The sequence below is a fragment of the Eulemur rufifrons genome, chromosome 8 (genome assembly GCF_041146395.1).
Source record: "Eulemur rufifrons isolate Redbay chromosome 8, OSU_ERuf_1, whole genome shotgun sequence".
Lineage (NCBI taxonomy): Eukaryota > Metazoa > Chordata > Mammalia > Primates > Lemuridae > Eulemur > Eulemur rufifrons.
Window position 1 is genome coordinate 103788418 of NC_090990.1, and position 19549 is coordinate 103807966.

Genomic DNA, 19549 nt, shown 5'->3' on the forward strand with positions numbered 1-19549 from the left:
TTTATCCTATAGACAATGGCAAAAAATTTTTGAGGAGAGGAGTGACAAAGTCTGGGTTTTTAGAAAGATTCTACTGGCAGCAGAGTAGAAAAAGGACTGGAGAAGAGAGAAAATGACCTCTTCTAAAAGAAAATTTGTTGACTCCCAAATTCTGGACTTAGGGCTGTGGGGGTCCTCGTGTGACCGAATGGACTCATTCAGCAAGCCAGATGGCCAGGTGCCAGGGCAGGAAGCGGGATTGATGAGTGAAGAAGGCACAGAGTGTGGAACTAGGAGCCCCTCGACACTCTGCTGCTTCTGCCTGTGGACGCCCGACTTCCGCCGCTGGCGGCCACCCGCAGGTAGTGGTGTCGAGCGCCGAGCTCCGAGAACAGAGCTGGGTGAGGGGCTGCTGGTGGCGGCGCAGTCTCGGTAGGCGGTATGAGTTTGGCTGGGGGCCGGGCCCCCCGGAAGACTGCTGGGAATCGGCTTTCTGGGCTCCTGGAGGCAGAGGAGGAAGATGAGTTCTACCAGACGACTTATGGGGGTTTCACAGAGGCAAGAGCTGGGCCCAGGAAGAGGGAGGGAAGGAAACGAAGAGGAGTCCTGAAGGGAGAAACCCCGGACAAAGAAGGGGGCGGGGAATGGAGAGGAGCTATGGGAGCTGATACTGGAGATGGGGTGGGCGAGTCGGGGAGATACAGTGGATTTCTAGAAGGGAGAGCCCTGGATGGGGTTGGAGGGGTCAGGGAAGGAGAAGCTCTCAGGAGGTACTCCAGAGTACGGCAGAAACCTGCTGTGTACTTCTCTAGTTGCATCTCTCACCCCATTTCTGACATCTAACATTACGCAGTGCACACGGTAGTCACTCGGTGTGTGTATACTCTTTGGCTCACTTGCGGGTTATTCACCTAAGGTATAGAAAGGAACTCCCCCAGAAGTAGACGAGCTTAGCCCACTCCTTTTTCAGCTTTCAAGTTTCAATGTAAATGTTTTCTTAGATAACCCTTCCTTGACTATTCTAAAAATGTCTCCGTTTATTTCTTTCATAGAACATATTTCAATCTGCAGTTAAGATTTATTTTGATTATTTGTTTATATTTTCCTATTGCACTGTAAAGTCCGTAAAGTTAGACATGATCTGTTTTGTTCAACATTATACGTTTAGCGTCTGGACTGGGCTGGCACTTGCTAAATTTTTATTGATTGAATTTATCTATTTATTAAATATGTGTTGAGCACCCAGAGCATGCCATTGGTGATAGGTTGTGATAGGTTCTAGGGAAACAGAGAATATTAAAAACACTGCTCTGTCCTTACATGTTTCATCTCAGTGGGGGAACTGGTTGGGTTAACAGTCAGTTAAAATACTGTGTGGTAAGGACTAAAACCTGAGGTAAACATAGGGTGCTACATCACACATGTGAACCAGAGTTGTTGGTCAGGAGAGGCATCCCCAGGGGGATGATGTTTAAGCTGAGGGCAGTATGACAAATAGTTCTTGGCTGGATGAAAAGCAGGGGGAGGAAAAAGGATAGTCCGTGGAGGGGGTGGGGCAGAGTGTAAAGGCATTGAGATCTTTGTCTGGCACCTGCAAGTCTACTGTCATTCTCCAGAGCATGGAAAATAAAGATTGGTAAGGCTGGAAGGGCCAGATTTTGTAGGGCCTCATGAGCCAGCCATGTTAAGGAATTTTGCTTTTCATCCAGAAGAAAGAAGAGTCACCAAAGTTCCATGATCAAATTTGTACTTTAGAAAAAATATTCTGTAATGAGAATGGTTTGAAGGGGGCAGTGGTGATAGAGAAACATGGACAGGGGAGGGTTCAAGAGAAATTAAAGAAATAGAAGCCACAGGACTTGATGACTGAATGAGAGTCATTACTTACACAGCCCTAACCAACTAGTTTAAAATAGAACTTTCTCATCCCTCCTCCAAGGCCATTTTCCTATTCTTGTCATTTTACGAGTCGTTATTTAATATGTACCCTTCATGCTTCCAAAAAGGATTTAAGGAGGCTTACAATATAAACAAAAAGTAGGGACAGTAAAAATAGAGACAGGTCAGAAGTAATTGTACCAGGAACCTAAGCTAAAATGGTAATAGCAATTGATATTAAATTTAGCCGTGAGCTTCCTGGCAGCCAAACTCTGTATTTCTTTTTTTAGTAAGAAAGAAGCATACATGTTCTTTAAGAGTGATAACTTATTCAGCATTACATCTTAGGGAAAATTTATCATTACATCATTATATAAGATGTATATAAAGTAATGTGTTTGGTAGATGATATAAACACATTCTCTTATCTAGTCATGTCTATTAATGACTCTCAATAAAAGCCAAAGCAATGGTAGTAAATCCATAATTTAGCAAAAGCATTTTGATTGGGCACTAAGCTAATGTGTGGTTGATCTGCTACCCTCTGGTGATATGGCTTAGTACCAGATTAGAGCTGAGAGGATTAATGTGTTCCCAGGCTGTCTTTCACAAACATCAGTTGGGAGGAAATGATGGTCATCAGTACAAGATTGAACTCTGGCTGGCTTGCAGTGTCAACCATCTGTGTTATTTGCTTGCTTTGGCAGCGTGTGTACCAAGATTAGCCTGTTAGTTTACATTGTTGGTTGAAGAGAGAGCCACATGTTTGAGGTGTCACCCAGCCCAGTTGACTCCCCCTCCCCCAAGTGGTTTTTTCTGGTTTTCTTTCCAGTGTGACTACCATTCTAACCCTAACCTGTATCACCTCAGGTCTAGGCTGTACTTCAGGTTCTTTAGCCTATCCACCTCCTGAGCTTTCTGAAATACCCCTTGTACATACTGTTACCCCTCCTCCAAATCTTCAATGGCTCTCCATTATCCATAGTACCAGTACTCAACTGTTTTTCTGTCCCAACACACCTGAGGAATGACACATATTTCTCTCAGTAACTTTAGTTTACCTCAACAATGATTATTAACTCTGGGACAAGTAAGGAGATGGAGAAGATTGAGAGTCACTGGCCTGCAGGTTGAAATCATAAGTTTATTAGCCTTACATTTTAGTTTCTCCATAAACCAATGCAATCTTCTTTTCAGATCTTACAGTTCTACAAGGCAATCAATATTGGAAGGAGGCTATGCTGGAACCAAAGGCAGTCAGCTAAAAAGGAGGCAGCTTGCCAGAGATAAACCTGCTTTACTTAGGTCTAAATCCTTATTCCGTAAACAAGCTGTACACATTGCTGCTTCTGCACCTTTGTTCTTGCTATTCTATCTGTCTGTGATTCCCTCTTCTCTCTTGGCTGTCTAAATACTATCAGTGTTTTAAACCGTGGCTTAAGTCATCTTTATCCTTTAGAATCTAAAGCAGGATTCAGCAAACTACAGCCTGTGGGCCAAAGTTGGTCCACTGTTTCAATCTGGCCCTTAACAGAAAAAGTTTCCTGACCCCTAATCTAAAGAATGAAAGTCAAGGGTTTAGATCTTCTCATACCACCAGCCCATAGCAAGTATGCCTCTCCCCCTTATCTCCTGTAACATTTTATTGCCATTTGGTACTTTATATATTGTCTTGTGTTTAAATTTCTTTTTAAGATTGTGTCCTGTCCCCTTCACTAGACTGTGAGCCCTCTGAAGACCAAACCATATTCTTTTTGTTCCCCAGTACTTAACACAGTATGTTACAGGTAAATGGCAATCAATTAATGTTGGAAGCAGGTGGTAGTGGTGCTAGAGCCAAAGGCCATCAGCTGGAAAGGCATCTTGCCTGAGGAATATGAAGGGCTGGATTGGGAAGGAGAGTAGGGCAGCCCTTATCAGGAAAATAAAGATTCTATCCCTCCTGAAGGGATATGAATGAGTCCAATGCCAGCCTTCATCTCCCTGTGTCCTCAGGAATCAGGAGATGATGAGTATCAAGGGGACCAGTCAGACACAGAAGATGAGGTGGACTCTGACTTCGACATCGATGAAGGGGACGAACCATCCAGCGATGGAGAAGCAGAAGAGCCAAGAAGGAAGCGCCGAGTAGTCACCAAAGCCTATAAGGTGCAGAGGGAATCCTGGTTTTCTTGGATTTCCTATTCTTCTTTCATCGGGTCTCAGTGCTCCACATACCAGTCCCATTTCCTCCAATGCTAGTTTTCTCTCTTTTTTTTTTTTTTTTTGAGACAGAGTCTCACTCTGTTGCCTGGGCTAGAGTGCAGTGGCGTCAGCCTAGCTCACAGCAACCTCAGACTCCTGGGATCAAGCAATCCTACTGCTTCAGCCTCCCGAGTAGCTGGGACTACAGGCATGCGCCACCATGCCCGGCTAATTTTTTTTTCTAAATATTTTTAGTTGTCCGGTTAATTTCTTTCTGTTTTTTAGTAGAGATGGGGGTCTTGCTCTTGCTCAGGCTGGTCTCGAACTCCTGACCTTGAGCAATCCTCCTGCCTTGGCCTCCCAGAGTGCTAGGATTACAGGCATGAGCCACTGCGCCCGGCGGCTAGTTTTCTCTTATAAAGATCCTCATCTTCTTTCTCCTTATCTTTTCTATTCCATGGTGTCTAATTCCAATCTGTCCCCAGGAGCCTCTCAAGAGCTTGAGACCTCGAAAGGTCAGCACCCCAGCTGGTAGCTCTCAGAAGGCCCGAGAAGAGAAGGCACTGCTACCTCTAGAACTACAGGATGATGGCTCTGACAGTGAGTAGGGATGTTGGGGTCAATTGACAAAATTACAATATGAGGATAAGTTAAAGTATTATGTCAGTGTTAAGTTTACTGATGTTGATAACTGTACTATGGTTATGTAAGGAAAATTCTTATTCTTAGGAAATACACATGGAAGTATTTAGGGGTAAAGGCCATGAAATGTGCAACTTTACTCTCAGATCATTCAGCAAAAAAACCCCACACAGAATGCAAATGGGGCAAAATGTTAATAGTAGGTGATATGGATAAACGATACATTGATATTCTTTGTATTATTATTGCAATTTTTCTGTAAATTTGAAATTATTTCCAAATAAATAGATAAGTAAGTAGAGTAAGTGGACATGAATTCAAAGATTTCTTCTTATCTGACTCTCTTCTCAGGTCGGAAGTCCATGCGTCAGTCTACAGCGGAGCATACACGACAGACATTCCTTCGGGTACAGGAGAGGCAAGGCCAGTCACGGCGGCGCAAGGGGCCCCACTGTGAGCGGCCACTGACCCAGGAGGAGCTGCTTAGGGAGGCCAAGATCACAGAAGAGCTCAACTTACGTTCACTGGGTCAGTTTGTGGTTTCAGTAAAAGTGGGTTGAGGGGCTGAGGAACCTGAGAAAAACCGTGACCTGGATGACCAGAGAACTGGAGAAGTTGGAATTTGGAACCAGGGAATGAGAAGAAAGAAATGGAGACAGTAGGTGATTAGGAGCAAGGGCCTAGGCAGTTATGAGTGCTCTGAAGCACAAGCTATACTGAGGTACTTCAGTGTTAAATAAGAATTGTGTAGAAGTGAGTTCAGATCCTAGTTCTGCTATTCACTTGCTTTAAGACTGAAGACATATTACTTAACCTATTTGCATCTTGCTTTCCTTGTTCACAAAATGGGGTGATAATGCCTACTTTAGTGATAATCATGAGAATGGAAGGTCAGTAGTTCGTTCATGAGATAAATTGCTTTAAAGTAAACATTCTTAAAAATCTCTTCATTTCATGTGCTTTTAGGTAGAGAACCGTGTACAGTTATATATTGTGCAAAAACATACACTTCTTTATTAAATAGTAAGAGTTTCAAATCATAAGAGGTACATGAGAAATTGAGGGGACAGCAGATTTGCACCTCCTATCATGTGCTTTCTGGGGCATACTTTCATTAAGTGAAATAGCAGGTAGAATCACATGTAGTATTTAGTATGTTAGTTTTTTCTTTCTGGATCTGTTTCTCTTTTTTTTTTTACCAAGCACATATATAGTTGAACATGCATAAGTCAAATGTGATTCCACTGTGGAGTGGAAGATTATTTACCTGGAATATCTGGGACCCAATCCATTCCAGTTTAATGATAGTTTTGAAATTTAGATAACTTGACTCCAAAAGGACCCAATGACTGAGAAAAGATTTAATTCAGCCCCATCTTCAGGATGTATTCTTGTAACTCTTTTTTCATTATATTGGTGTTTTTTTCTTTTTTTTTTTAGGTGTTTTTTTTTTTTTTTTTGAGACAGAGTCTTGCTCTGTGGACTGGGCTAGAGTGCCATGGTGTCAGACTAGCTCACAGCAACCTCAAACTCTGGGGCTCAAGCGATCCTTCTGCTTCAGCCTCACAAGTAGCTGGGACTACAGGCATGCGCCACCATGCCCGGCTAATTTTTTCTCTATATTTTTAGTTGTCCAGATAATTTCTTTCTACTTTTAGTAGAGAAGGGGGTCTCGCTCTTGCTCAGGCTGGTCTCGAACTCCTGACCTCGAGCAATCCACCCGCCTTGGCCTCCCAGAGCGCTAGGATTACAGGCGTGAGCCACCACGCCCGGCTATATTGGTGTTAAAATAGGATATATAATCTTTTTTTTTTTTTTCTGAAAGTCGAGGATTGAGGAGGGAGTTCAGTTTCCTTTTTTTTTTTTTTTTTTTTTTTTGAGACAGAGTCTCACTCTTGCCCTGCCCTGGGTAGAGTGCAGTGGCATCATCATAGCTCACTGCAACCTCAAACTCCTGGGCTCAAGTAAGTGATCCTCCTGCCTCAGCCTCCCAAGTAGCTGGGACTACAAGCATGCACCACAATTCCTGGCTAATTTTTCTATTTTCAGTAGTGACAGGGTCTCACTCTTGCTCAGGCTGGTTGCAAACTCGTGAGCTCAAGTAATCCTTCTGCCCTCGGCCTCCCAGAGTGCTAGGATTATAGGTGTGAGACACCGCACCCAGCCAGGGACATAAAATCTTTATCTATGTAATAGCAATTCAGTATTTTAAAACAGTAGGTATCTCTCAAAACATACACAGCAATGACTGAGAACCATCACAAGCAATGAGGTCACCTAATGTGACTGTAATTACAATCTGCATCCTTTGTCCACATTTATTGGTTTGGGCCACTGTAAGGAGGGCGACTCCCAGGCTTCTGACATCAGTAATAGACATAGGAGACCTTGAAGGGGGAGCAGGTCTGGCAGGGGAAAAAATAATAAATTCATTTTTGAGCCTGTTGAATTTGAGGCGTCTGTGAGCAATTCTTACAGTGCTGAGAAGTCAGTTAAATACGCAAATCTTGTGTTCCAATAGGGGATCTGGGCTGAAAATATAAATTTGGAAGTCTTTAGAATATGGATGGTAATTGATGACATTGGAGTAGATCAGAGCATGCAGGGAGAAAGCATATAGTGAGAAAACAGAGACCCAAGAGAGTCCTGCAGACACTATGTAATAGAATGTCATGGTTTCACACAAGAGGAGGAGCTTAGAATAGAACCTGAGGAGTCACCAGGGAGTTGGAGAAATCCAGGAGAGTTTATGTTAAAAACACCAAGGAAAGAGAATGTTTCAAGAGAGAATAACTGCCGAATACTACTGAGACACAGATTAATAGGAGAACTGAGAAGTGCCCATTGGTTTTGGTGACATGGAGGTCAGAGATGACCTTATGGAGCAGTTTTTGGGGACCAAGCCATACTAAAGTGGATTGGGGAGTAAAACTTTTTAAGTTTGGCCGTGAAGGGTAGGAGAGGGAATAGAAACTATAGGGCAATCTAAAATCAAGGTTGAATTGTTTTTATTTTATTGGATTCAAAGATGGTAGAGATTGGATCTTCAGGGAAAAACAACTGAGAGAGTTTAGAGAGAGAGGAGAAAGAAAGGACATTAATAGTGTAGGTTTCTGGAGAAGTGGGAGGCTAGGGTGGGAGCTAGAGCATGGTGGAGAAATTGGCCTAAGTTAAGGAGAAGGAAGGGAGAAAGGAAGGGTGGCTTACAGTTGATAGGTTTCTCATCCAGAGCAGGACATTGCAGTGATTTTCATCTGGTATCTTTTTCTCTGTGAAGAAAGCACTATCTGTCAAGCATAGAGGATAGAGTTGGAAGCTTGAGAGTGAGGAGTGTTTGAAATAGTTATTGAACCTGCTGAAGGTTGGGACCATGAATATATGTTTGTTCTAGTCTACCCTGTTGTGTAATTTTTCTCCAGTAGCACTCCAGATCTGGGCAAGGAAGTTTTGACAAGAAAATGACTAAAATGATAGTTGAGGAACCTAAGCTCAATTTAAAAAGGAAAATGGCCAGGCTTGGTGGCTCACGCCTATTATCCTAGCACTCTGGGAGACCGAGGCGGGAGGATCGCTTGAGCTTAGGAGTGCAAGACCAGCCTGTGCAAGAGTGAGGCCCCGTCTCTACAAAAAATAGAAAAATTAGCCAGTCATGGCAGCATGTGCTTGTATTCCCAGCTACTTGGAAGGCTGAGGTGGGAGGATCACTTGAGCCCAGGAGTTTGAGGTTGCAGTGAGCTATGCTGATGCCACTGCCAGGGCAACAGAGCGAGACTCTATCTCCAAAAAATCAAAAAACAAAAAGGAAAATGAAAGCTGGAAAGGGCTGATGGATAGAATGAGAATGCCCTAGGGGTACTGAAGAAATAGAATAGAGTAGTGGAGCAAGCAGACCTAAAGGATAGGATTTTGTGGTCAGAGCATGGGATGTATGATTGTTAATATTTCAGAGGTGGGAAAGTTTCCAGGAATGACATATTCTAGGCTGTAGCTGTAGCAGAATGGAGTAACTCAAGTGTCATGGACAGGAAGGTTGTTAGATATGAGGTCGTAAAGAAACTGTTGAGATGGAGTGTTGAAGGGGCTACCTACATGCACTTTGACGTCACCAAGGTGACCTAAGATGATAGGAGCTGGGGTGGAGAGAAAAAGTGGATAACACTGCCAAAATCTTCAGTGAGTGAGGAAGTGACTGACTAGGAAAGAGAAGTTAATCTAGACTGTTGGCACAGTCAAAAGAGAAGGGAGTTTGCAGGTGAATGGAAGAGTAGTGATCTGAAAGCTGTGTCATAGGGCTCAATAGGACACAGGCATATCCTGTGTGGGATGTAAGAGAATGAGCAGCCTCCATCAGAAAACTGCAGAGTGGAGTGATGGCCTCAGTGAATGACTGGGTTTCTGGTAAGGCAAGTTGTGGAAGGAATGCTGAGTGAAGAGCTTGAGGATGTAGGTGAGCTGTCTGATTATAGAGCAGGAGTTTGAGAGGGTACAGGGAAGTGTTCAGTAAGACAGGGGTTGGAATGTTGGCTCAAGGGAGAGAAAGCAATATTACCAACCAGAATTCAAGTTCAAGAGAAGTCCGATCACTGGAGGTGTTTCGAGAGGACTCTTTTATGGTCAGACTTTAGAGGATTGTGTTCACAGTACCCACATTTAAGAAGGACACAGAAACTTGGACTTCCTTCAGAGGAAAGGGTTGGGCGCGGGTGGCTCACGCCTGTTGTCCTAGCTTCCTGGGAGGCTGAGGCAGGAGGATAGCTGCAGCTCAGGGGTTCAACACCAGCCTGAGCACAGTGAGGCCCTATCTCTCATCTCTAGGGAAAAAAAAAAAAGACAAAAAAAAAAATACTCAAAAACCTTCAGAGGAAAGGGATCAGGAATATTTTGATCTATTTTTTCATTAACAAATATTTGTTGAGTGCCTGTAATGTGCAGAATGTTTTATGACCCTGATAATATGTAGGTAATGTGAGTCACAGTCACTGGCCTAAAGGAGGAGACATGTGAATTGCCATCAAGCAGTATCACAGGAACCAGGCAGGTAACATAAAGAGTGCAGCCAGCCGGAGGATTCTGGTAAATTGAAGAGGAGTGCCTGAAAGGAAGAACAATTACTCAGCTCAGCTAATTGTTGCCCTGTAACAATGCAGACCCAGGATTCCCAGATTTTCTTGTTTTTTAAGAGGGACCAGAAATCTCTATATTTAAATATAATTTCCTAATTCTTAAGTGTCAGCATCTAATTAAATTTTTCTTTAAAACACTATATCGATCAAACAAACGCTTAAGTGCCAGCTAGCAACTTCTGCCATAAACAGTAAGTACAGTAATAGAAGAGTATACTAGGCAAAGGGGTGGCAAAATTGAGGGAGTGACTCAAAACCATGTGGTATGAGGAATGGTTCAAAGGAATGGGTGTTGGGATCAGCCTAGAGAAGACTCTGGAGATATGGACACTCATTTCAACTATTTAAAGGACTGTCACATGGAAGCCAGATTAGACTTTTGTCCCTTATGGGTTTAAAAGGTAAAACTGTCTTCGGGAAGAATATTTCGGCTCAAAAGAGGAAAGAACTCTGTAACATTGTAATGTGCCATTTTGGATGGGAGCGAGTTAACAGAGCAGTTATAGAGGAGATTCTGGTATCTGGGGAATTAACAAGCTCCTCATCAAAGGGTCCCTTCCAACACTGAGGTGTTACTGGTCTGAGTGGGTGAGGGCCTGAGTGTACTTGAGAAATGAGGAGAAGAGAGGATGTAGAGAGGGGCAAGCAGGAAACTTACAAAGTGGGAGATGCCAGAGGGCCTCGAGGGACTTTCATAATTGGCTCGGGTAGTTAGTTGGCAGTTATGGCTGGGAAGATAATTGAGAGATCTTGGGATAGAACCATCATGTGGGAAAAGGGGAAACTCTGACCATCCATCCCGTCTTTCCTTCCTTTGACCCTGAAGAGACATATGAGCGGCTGGAGGCTGACAAAAAGAAGCAGGTTCATAAGAAGCGGAAGTGCCCTGGGCCCATAATCACCTATCATTCAGTGACAGTGCCACTTGTTGGGGAGCTGGGCCCCAAAGAAGAGACTGTTGATATAGAAGGGTAAGTGAATCTTGAGGGGAAAAGAGAGTGCATCGTCAGCTCGTGTTCTCTCAGCCCCATCTCACTTGCTTTCCTCAGACGGCTCTCCTTAACTCTTGGATTTCTTTCAGATTCCTTCCTCTCTTCAGCTCATTTCTTTCTTAATCCTTTTTCTTTTAGCTTCTTTCTTCTCCAACTCTTTCTTGTTTTTCCTTCTAGCCTAGCTTCCTTTTCCAATTAGTAGGTTCTCTCGGAACGTTCCCACCACCGTGCCTCCTTTTTCTCTCCTCATCTCTCTGATTTCTTTTTTTATCTATTTTCTTCTCTCCTCAGCTCTTTGTGTTTTTCTTTGTCTTTTGCCCTCAGACTTGATCCTGCTCCCACGGCTTCTGCATTGACTCCCCATGCCGGGACTGGGCCTGTCATCCCCCCTGCTCGCTGCTCACGTACCTTCATCACTTTTAGTGATGATGCAACATTTGAGGAATGGTTCCCCCAAGGGCGTCCCCCAAAGGTCCCTGTTCGGGAGGTCTGCCCAGTGACCCATCGTCCAGCCCTATACCGAGACCCTGTTACGGACATACCCTACGCAACTGCTCGAGCCTTCAAGATCATCCGTGAGGCCTACAAGAAGTACATTACTGCCCACGGACTCCCACCCACTGCTTCAGCCCTGGGCCCTGGCCCACCACCTCCTGATCCCCTGCCTGGCTCTGGGCCCCGAGCCTTGCGCCAGAAAATTGTCATCAAATGAAGAGATGTGTAGTCCTTACAAATCTCTTGAGCCCTGACTTGGGGCTCTTGACGTTCTTTCTCTCGTTGCTTCTCCCCTTGTCATCTCTGTTCTTTGCCCAACCCTTTTCTGTATTTCTTTCTTCATCATTTTCCTTAGTTCCCACTGGTTTTGTTGTGTTTTTTAATCTAATAAAATAGAAAGATCCCTTTTGTCTGGTGTGCAATGTAGAGTTGGGAGCAAGAAGTATTTGTGAATGTGTGAATATATATGGGTCTTTGTATTTACTTGATAGCATTTATTATCATCTGTCCTTTTTAAATTATAAAGTATTCATTACTCTAACTAGATTATAAATGCCTTAAAATGAGACACCAAAACAAAATCCTTACATTGACCTTTATATCACCTTATATTCACTGCTTTGAATATAGCAGACACCAAATAAGTACGGACTGCCTGATTCTAATAGAACTCCAGTGTCTAAGACTGCCTGGTATGAAGAGAAGGGGAGGAGGTGCCATGGCTGTTAATGGCCACTAGAGGCTCTCAGGGCTGGGCAAGGTATGGGGGCTGTGTATATGTGATCTCCCACTACCCCCCACCTGGCCAGAGCTAAAATAATAAAATGCTGAGCTCACTGTTCCCCCACCCTTTCCCCCGGCACTGGGCTCCTCCTGCTGCCGGGACAGTGCTCCAGTAGAACAGACGGACCAACCAACAGGGGGAAGTGAGAAGGGAGGTGGCCACAGGACTGGTAGGTGGGGAAGGCAGGGGGCTTATGGGCAAGAGCCTGGTGGGAGATGGGAGGAGAAGAATGGCTCCTATGGGGAATGATACGGAGTATATCTGTGTCTCTGTCACTCAGTGTATGTCTCTGCCACTGTCCGTATGATCCCTTAACCGTGTATGATTTACATTGTCAATGTAAGTGTCACATACTTTCTAGATCTTTCATATTCAGCACGATGTATATGTGTAGCTTGTATGTATTTTTTATATTATAAAAGACTGTGCAAGTTTAATCGTCCCACTGTTTTTAGAGAGACTTTACCCCATTTAGAAGGCATTTCCCACCCATTGGTCTGGTGTCACCTTCCTATCCAAAGCTACGGACAAATTATGGGGACTCAGTCCCTTCTCCTGAGGCCTTACGGCCTTTCCCCCAACCTGGAAGTCCCCTAGCTTCTCTGAGCCTTGCTTTCCCTTAGGATTTAGAATTTTAGCATATAAAGAAAGTGAAATTTTGATCCCCCACAATAAAAGCAGAAATTAGGGTGCGGTAAAAGATTGTCTCTTCCCCCCGCCTCCAGTTTTCCTTGCTTTCTTTAACCAGTTTAGGGAAAAGGCTGGATTATGGGGAAGAGAGAAGGAATTTCCCTGGAGCTCTCAGTGCCCCCCTCAACCCCTTTCAATAGGAGCTGGGCAAGGGGCCAGCTGTGTTGGCAGGGCTTCCAGCAGCTGTGCTAGGGCAAGAGACACTGCAAGGTGAGGTTACAGGGGAGGGGTACTGCCGGGACTTCTCCGTCATACAGTGGGAAGACAAACCCAGCTTGGATGCCTGGGATCCCCATCCAGAGTGGCTGGAAGCTGGGGAAGCAGGAAGAAGGAGACTGTGGTTGTAACTGTAAACAACCTAACCTTCCCCTGTCTTCCCATCTCCAGCTAGATTTCTAACCTCCAAGGTATCCAGTTCAATGTTCTACCCCCAGCTGGTCTCTTTGTGTCCCTACTGTGTCCATGTCCAACCACTTTTCCCATGTTCCCCAGGCTCTGTGAGTGCCACACATTGGGGAGGGGGTGGGGGCCATCATGTCATCGTATCAGAAGGAACTGGAGAAATACAGAGACATAGATGAAGATGAGATCCTAAGAACCTTGAGCCCCGAGGAGCTAGAGCAGCTGGACTGCGAGCTACAAGAGATGGACCCTGAGGTAGGGGCTCTGGCACAGAGTACCAGGGGCAGTCTCAGGCATTTGGGAAGGGTGTTGGGCTCTGGGTGGCTGAGACCAGGGCTACCTACAGGACCTGGAGTCCCAAGAGGGCCAGAGAAAAGGTGTCTGGAGATGTTTTAGGGAGCCCTAGAGGTACCCCAGGTCAGAGGGGAGGCCTGACTTGCTCCCCAAAACTCATCCCTAAGAACATGCTCCTGCCAGCTGGACTAAGACAACGTGACCAGACAAAGAAGAGCCCAACGGGGCCTCTGGACCGAGAGGCCCTTTTGCAGTACCTGGAGCAGCAGGCACTAGAAGTCAAAGAGCGTGATGACTTGGTGCCCTTCACAGGCGAGAAGAAGGGTATGGGGACCCTGACATCCATGCCTCCCAGAACCCAAGTGGCTATCTCTCACATGTATCCCCTCCAGCTTCCCTCTCGGCCTTCCAGCTCCTAGCTGCCCAGGGACTTGAGTGTTCAGACGCTTGCATGCCAGCCTGCTTTCTTCAGTTCTTAGGAGAGATCAGGAGACTCAGGAGTCCTGAGCTCATACAGGACTCAGGCTTTCCAGTGTTCCCTAGTGACCCAGGATTCTACCTCCTGGAGAAGGAAAGGAAGCCAGAGGCCAGGATCTTGGGACAAATTACCTCTACCTGAACCATCCTTCATCTCCTCATCAGGGAAACCCTACATTCAGCCCAAGAGGGAAATCCCAGCACAGGAGCAGATCACCCTGGAGCCTGAGCTGGAGGAGGCACTGGCGCATGCCACAGATGCTGAAATGTGTGATATTGCAGGTGGGCAGCTGTGGGTAGCTGGAGGGTGAGAGGATTAGGATGTAGGGGCAGGGGGTCCTAGCTATGACGTGGGACTAGTGAGGAAGGCCCTGATGCAGGACATAGATGTCTGAAAAAGTCTCGGGCAGTGAGTTTATAATTTTCTTACTTATTTTTCTGTTTATATATGTATTTTTTTTAATTTAGTAAGTTAACATCTTGAGCAATTTTCTAGGGATTGTATGCAAATGAAAGTGGAGCTATTCTGGCTGAAATCAGGTCTCTGCAGATTCCTTTACCCTCTAGTGGTGCCTTAGGGACCTTCCTATAGCATCTCAATGTTTTAGAATCTACTGCCTTAGGCAGTTTATGGAAGGGACCCCTGGGGCTGAGGGAGGGTGGAAAACCTTTTTGGAAGAGTGGAAGGGGTCAGACTTTAAAATTGTACCAGATTCAGAATGAGGTAGGTGGGGGCTTAGAATAGGTCCCTTCTCCTCATTCCCTGTGCCGCCTCTGTTTACCCTCTCCAGCAATTCTGGGCATGTACACACTGATGAGCAACAAGCAATACTATGATGCCATCTGCAGTGGAGAAATCTGCAACACCGAAGGCATTAGCAGTGAGTGTGTTTGGGGAGCGTGGTCCCTGGGGCTCTGGGCAGGCAGTCCCAGAGTCTTGGAAAAGGTGGCAAAGGGTGAAGTGATGAATCCAGGAGAGGATATGTTGCATGAGTGGTAAGAGAACCAATGGGGAGGAGATTGTGGGGGACATGTTGGGGTTCCCTTCCTGCCCTCACCCACTAGGTGTGGTACAGCCTGACAAGTATAAGCCAGTGCCGGATGAACCCCCAAATCCCACAAACATTGAGGAGATACTAAAGAAGGTTCGAAGCAATGACAAGGAGCTAGAGGAGGTGAACCTCAATAACATACAGGTATTTGACTCCCATCCTCCAAACAGTAACACCAGGATAACTCTGCTGACGTATTAGAGTCCTTAGCCTACTCTCCTTAGCCTATTCTCCTCTGATAGGACATCCCAATACCCATGCTAAGTGAGCTGTGTGAGGCAATGAAGACGAATACCTACGTTCGGAGCTTCAGTCTGGTTGCCACAAGGAGTGGTGACCCCATCGCCAATGTAAGGCTAGCTGAGATCCCCAGCCTTCTCCCCACACATTACCCCTGGAAGGGCTGTCCTAAAGGGTTGTGCTAGGGGATGCTATTCCCATCATGCCTTCTTAGGGCAGCCCTCCTGGAGACTTTTACCCTCAGTCCTATGGCTAACAACTCTGAAATCCAGAAATCATTTTCCCAAAGGGCTACAACCCTTTCTAACACCCCCAACTCCTCTGCACACTTAATTTCCCTGCTTTCCCTTACTACCTACCCTCACTTCTGTCTCCCTCTAGCCCCACTTACAGCTCTTCCAGGACTCTTCTCAAAGAGCTGTGTTTCCCTCTTGCTCCTGTTCTTTCTCTCCTCAGTCATCTGTGAAACTCCCCTAATCCTAACCCAAGTCCCTACTACCCAGGCGGTGGCTGACATGTTGCGTGAGAATCGTAGCCTCCAGAGCCTGAACATTGAATCCAACTTCATTAGCAGCACAGGGCTTATGGCTGTGCTGAAGGCAGTTCGGGAAAATGCCACACTCACTGAGCTCCGTGTAGACAACCAGGTCAGTGTTCTCTTTCCTTGGTCTTAGCATTCAGCTAACACTCATTTAGCCTCTTCCCTGAGCCAGCTACTGGGGCAGCTATCTCACTTAACCTTGTTTGAATTCTCCTCTTGATTGTCTCTATGAGGGGAGCCAAGTCAGCGCCTCCCTTCACCCACTTTGGAACCTCCCAAAGGGGTCTGTGGTGTGGGATGGTGAACAACCCAGAAAGGGTGACTGACGGCTTTTGCCTCTCCCTCCCCCAGCGTCAGTGGCCTGGTGATGCAGTGGAGATGGAGATGGCCACCGTGCTAGAGCAGTGTCCCTCCATTGTCCGCTTTGGCTACCACTTTACACAGCAGGGGCCACGAGCTCGGGCAGCCCAAGCCATGACCCGGAACAATGAACTACGTGAGTAAACTGTAGACGTGGTGTGTGAAGAGAGCAAGGAAATATGGAAATGGGTGGATCTTTCTGAAAGCAGACATAGTGACAAACAGCTTTGGGTGCTACCAAAGAGATATTCACATGAGAAGTTCAAATCCCATGAGTGATCAGAAGGTAGATAGAAAAGTCCCCTTGCCCCAAATATATACCAGTAGAGAACTGGAAAGGAAGCTAGACATAATAATGTTTATTTGTTTATTTGTGGTATGGTTTCTTGCTAATGTAGGATGGGCCTGTCAGCTGGCCTAAGACACTACCACTTTATGAGTCTGGCTAAGGAACTGAAAAGGAGAAAAGTACCTGTGCAGAAAGGAGGAGCTGGAACAAATACTTATGTTTACTCTCCCTCCTTTATAGGTCGCCAGCAAAAGAAGAGATAACACTACCTTTCCCTTTCCCAACTAGAGCTGGGAACACTGGACACTTAAATCCTCATCTATCCCCCTTTCCTGTAAATAAAAGCCCTTCTGTCCACTCTGCTTGCCTTCTTCCTTGGGCTTTGGCGTGGGAATCTTGGCGCTAACCCCCAAGGGTTACTGCCAGTTCATCAGGGGATTATTTATACTCTGGGGATCAGCAGGCAGGGAGGTTCAGGTTACTAGGAAGAGGTGGGTGGGGGAGCTCCCTCCCTTGGTGTTCCCCATAACCCTGCCAATGCCTTTATTCTCTTCTACTTTCACAGGGTACTTAGCCTCAGCCTATTTCCAGATGTGGCCAGGCCCCCCCAGTGCCTACCCAGTAGCCCTCATGTGATATGAAAAGCGAAAGGACTTTTTGAGTGGAGGTGGGGAAGGAGGCAGACAACATGAAGGGCAAAGACCTCTTTCTGACAGACTTATTAATAGGGCACTGAGCTGCAGGCAGCTGACGCTTGGCATGACTTTGGTAGAAGGTGGGGGAAGGGTTATAAGTATGGGGAGCAGGGGAGGAGTGACCAGGCTGAGAATGAACAGATCCTGAGATTGGACAAGGAACCAGACTTGAGGAAAGTTAGATTGCCAGAACCCAATGTAGTTTATTTGTGAATGAATGGGGAAAGAAGGTGTTAGTCCAAAGGGAGATCAGGGGGTTCCTCCTCATCAGAGTCAAACTCAACATTTTCATCTTTTACCCATCGACCTCGTCCATCTGGGATCCATCCAGAGCTGGAAACATCAGAGAAAAGAGAATTGGTCAAGAAAGAAGTTTATTAAAAATTTAGTGGCAATAAGAAAACACAATTGAATAGGTTTGAAAAAAGGAGGGTCAGAGAGAAAAGAGAAAATCTGAGGAAAGTGATTTGGCATATTCACCTTCGAAGGGTGAGGTAATGATCCAGGGCTCGTCTTCTTGTAGGGCTCATAGGTGCTGGGGCTGAGACAGTAGCTGACTCCTTGGCCTGTGGGCCAGCCCCAGGCTCAGGTTCCCCACTGATCTTCCCACTTTGGAGTTCGACCTCTGGGGGAAGACAGGAGACAGAGGGACCAGGGGCTTCTGATCTGGGTAGAGAAGAATCAGAGTCTATAAACACAGTAAAGGAAAGAGCCAACTCTCCTATGACTCCCAACCTCAAAACAGTACTTCCTAAACTGTGATACTCAAGATATTAGTAAGTGTTCTACATAAAAAGGATTTCAGAATCATGAATTTGGGAAATGCTAGCTTAAAATTTTTAAAGTTCTTTTAATCTTAGGACTTTGTATAGCCTCTAAAATATACTAAATGTTATTATTCTTCAAGTAGGATTACAAAGTACCATTTCCCAAACTTTATTTAAAATCATGAAACTCTCTTTTTCCTGAAACACCAACTAACATCTCCAGAACACTAATATTCCTCAGAATACAATTTGGGAAACAATAACTTTACAGCCATCCATCTCCTGAACCTTCCTCCTTCTGGATTTCCCATCCCACAGACCTGTACTTCCGGCGGCAGCAACTATTATAGTGGGGAGCTCTGTGCAGAGCACTCTGTGTGATAAGTCGAGTCTGGGTTAGCAGAGGAGCCTGGTAAGGAGATGGGAGACAGAGTCAGAGCCTTCAGAATTAGAATGAAGTCAAAGCCCTTTAAGCCTGGTGTGGGCATCAGGGTTCTGCCTAGAATACACCCTCCCCTTCTCATTACCTCAGCTTTAGTCTCTTCCCTCCTCAATTCATTCTGCTGTTTTGGATTTTGCTTCATTCCCTTTCCTTGCTGCTTCTTGCCATAGAAAAGCTGCAGGCCTGAGGAGAAAGGGAAAGAGAATTAAAAGCACCAAGAGTGGTCTGCAGAGATTTCAAGGGTTTTTTCTCTATCTTCCCTGTCTTCCCCTAAACTTACTGGACAGATGTTTCTTGCCTGCACGGTGGGCAGTCAGCATGGCCAGGGTGTCCAGTACAGGTCGGTGGGGACAGATGGCACAAGCAAAACTGGAGAAGGAGAGAGGCTAATTGGTCTGGGGTAGGGTTGTTGTTGGGGTGGAGGCGGTGGGTGGGGGAGGTCCCTGCTGTAGGTCCCACCCTGTCTTAGCAGTCCTTTCCAAAGCTCAACTCCCAGGTCTCCTAATCTCCACCTCTTCCAGTCCTCACTCCCCGCCAAAGAATCCTAGATACTCCTGATCGCCTCCTTAATAACAAGTTTGTTGAAGCCGAACGCAGTGGCATCTCCAGTCCCAGTTACTTAGGAGGCTGAAGTGGGAGGATAGCTTGAGCCCAGGAATTCAAGGCCCATCTGGACAACACGGACAACATTGTGAGACCCCATCTCAGGAAAAAAGAAAAAACCTAAGGCTTGATCCACTTCTCGCCCTCACCGTCCATCCCGTAGCATCAGCGCCTCATCCTCTGGGATGTAACTGGCCAGGAGGTCCCCGACTCTTCGTTTCTGCAAAGGGGTATGAGGAGTCCAGACGGGCAACGGGATAGGAGGGAGGGATGGAAGGGGAATGGTAGGGATGAGGAGTCAAAGGGAATAAGGACCATGGGGAGAACAGCAATCACAAGACGAAGAAGGGGTCACTACCGAGCTCTAGTCGCCTGGCTACCTCCCACACCCCCGAGCTGTTGCCAAAGCAACGAGACAAAGCAGAGAGCAGCTGCTGCTCCAGACCCTCCCCGCTCACGCTTACTTTGAGCACATTGAGTTGACTCCAATCGTCTCCTTCCCTCTTGAAAGACATCACGACTGCGAGTCTCAGAAATGAGAAATTCTGTTGCATCAGTTTTTACCACTCCTCTAGGCCACCGTAGCAAGGTGGGACATCTCTCCTTTTTCCGGTCTCTTT

At 45.9% G+C, this 19549-nt stretch overlaps 3 protein-coding genes across 5 annotated transcripts; 2 read left to right on the top strand and 1 right to left on the bottom strand.

Annotated features, from left to right (window-relative positions):
* The first annotated feature begins 343 nt into the window (after nt 1-343).
* On the top strand, nt 344-11701 carry VPS72 (vacuolar protein sorting 72 homolog). Of its 3 annotated transcripts, none has more exons than XM_069480608.1 (6): nt 344-537; nt 3853-4005; nt 4527-4641; nt 5035-5211; nt 10633-10777; nt 11090-11701. In XM_069480608.1, exons 1-6 carry the CDS (start codon nt 421-423, stop codon nt 11508-11510), a joined length of 1128 nt encoding a protein of 375 aa, XP_069336709.1. In that variant the 5' UTR covers nt 344-420; the 3' UTR covers nt 11511-11701. The 3 variants fall into 3 exon arrangements, with proteins under 3 accessions (XP_069336709.1, XP_069336710.1, XP_069336711.1); XM_069480609.1 differs by having other exon boundaries at nt 11123-11701; XM_069480610.1 differs by having other exon boundaries at nt 10633-10642; nt 11257-11701.
* A 489-nt stretch (nt 11702-12190) lies between these two features.
* Nucleotides 12191-16779, top strand: TMOD4 (tropomodulin 4). Its single transcript, XM_069478805.1, has 10 exons — nt 12191-12246; nt 13260-13424; nt 13631-13787; nt 14106-14222; nt 14732-14821; nt 15006-15136; nt 15235-15342; nt 15736-15879; nt 16125-16269; nt 16663-16779. The coding sequence occupies exons 2-10, from the start codon at nt 13302-13304 to the stop codon at nt 16683-16685; spliced, it is 1038 nt and encodes a 345-aa protein (XP_069334906.1). The 5' UTR covers nt 12191-12246; nt 13260-13301; the 3' UTR covers nt 16686-16779.
* A 530-nt stretch (nt 16780-17309) lies between these two features.
* SCNM1 (sodium channel modifier 1) lies at nt 17310-19526 on the bottom strand. The gene is made up of 7 exons (XM_069478806.1): nt 19394-19526; nt 19079-19149; nt 18607-18695; nt 18412-18509; nt 18205-18293; nt 17598-17783; nt 17310-17450 (listed from the first exon to the last, which is right to left on the bottom strand). Exons 1-7 carry the CDS (start codon nt 19481-19483, stop codon nt 17351-17353), a joined length of 723 nt encoding a protein of 240 aa, XP_069334907.1. The 5' UTR covers nt 19484-19526; the 3' UTR covers nt 17310-17350.
* Nucleotides 19527-19549: the final 23 nt, after the last annotated feature.

Excerpts from the sequence above, each read along its gene's own strand:
- VPS72 (XM_069480608.1), top strand. The coding sequence starts at position 421 with ATGAGTTTGGCTGGGGGCCGGGCCCCCCGGAAGACTGCTGGGAATCGG. Across the intron at positions 538-3,852 it reads CTTATGGGGGTTTCACAGAG|GAATCAGGAGATGATGAGTA; the intron begins GCAAGAGCTGGG and ends CTGTGTCCTCAG. Across the intron at positions 4,006-4,526 it reads TAGTCACCAAAGCCTATAAG|GAGCCTCTCAAGAGCTTGAG; the intron begins GTGCAGAGGGAA and ends ATCTGTCCCCAG.
- TMOD4 (XM_069478805.1), top strand. The coding sequence starts at position 13,302 with ATGTCATCGTATCAGAAGGAACTGGAGAAATACAGAGACATAGATGAA. Across the intron at positions 13,788-14,105 it reads CTTCACAGGCGAGAAGAAGG|GGAAACCCTACATTCAGCCC; the intron begins GTATGGGGACCC and ends TCTCCTCATCAG. Across the intron at positions 14,822-15,005 it reads CAACACCGAAGGCATTAGCA|GTGTGGTACAGCCTGACAAG; the intron begins GTGAGTGTGTTT and ends CTCACCCACTAG.
- SCNM1 (XM_069478806.1), bottom strand. The coding sequence starts at position 19,483 with ATGCAACAGAATTTCTCATTTCTGAGACTCGCAGTCGTGATGTCTTTC. Across the intron at positions 19,150-19,393 it reads GTCAACTCAATGTGCTCAAA|AAACGAAGAGTCGGGGACCT; the intron begins GTAAGCGTGAGC and ends ACCCCTTTGCAG. Across the intron at positions 17,451-17,597 it reads CATTACCTCACCCTTCGAAG|CTCTGGATGGATCCCAGATG; the intron begins GTGAATATGCCA and ends TGATGTTTCCAG.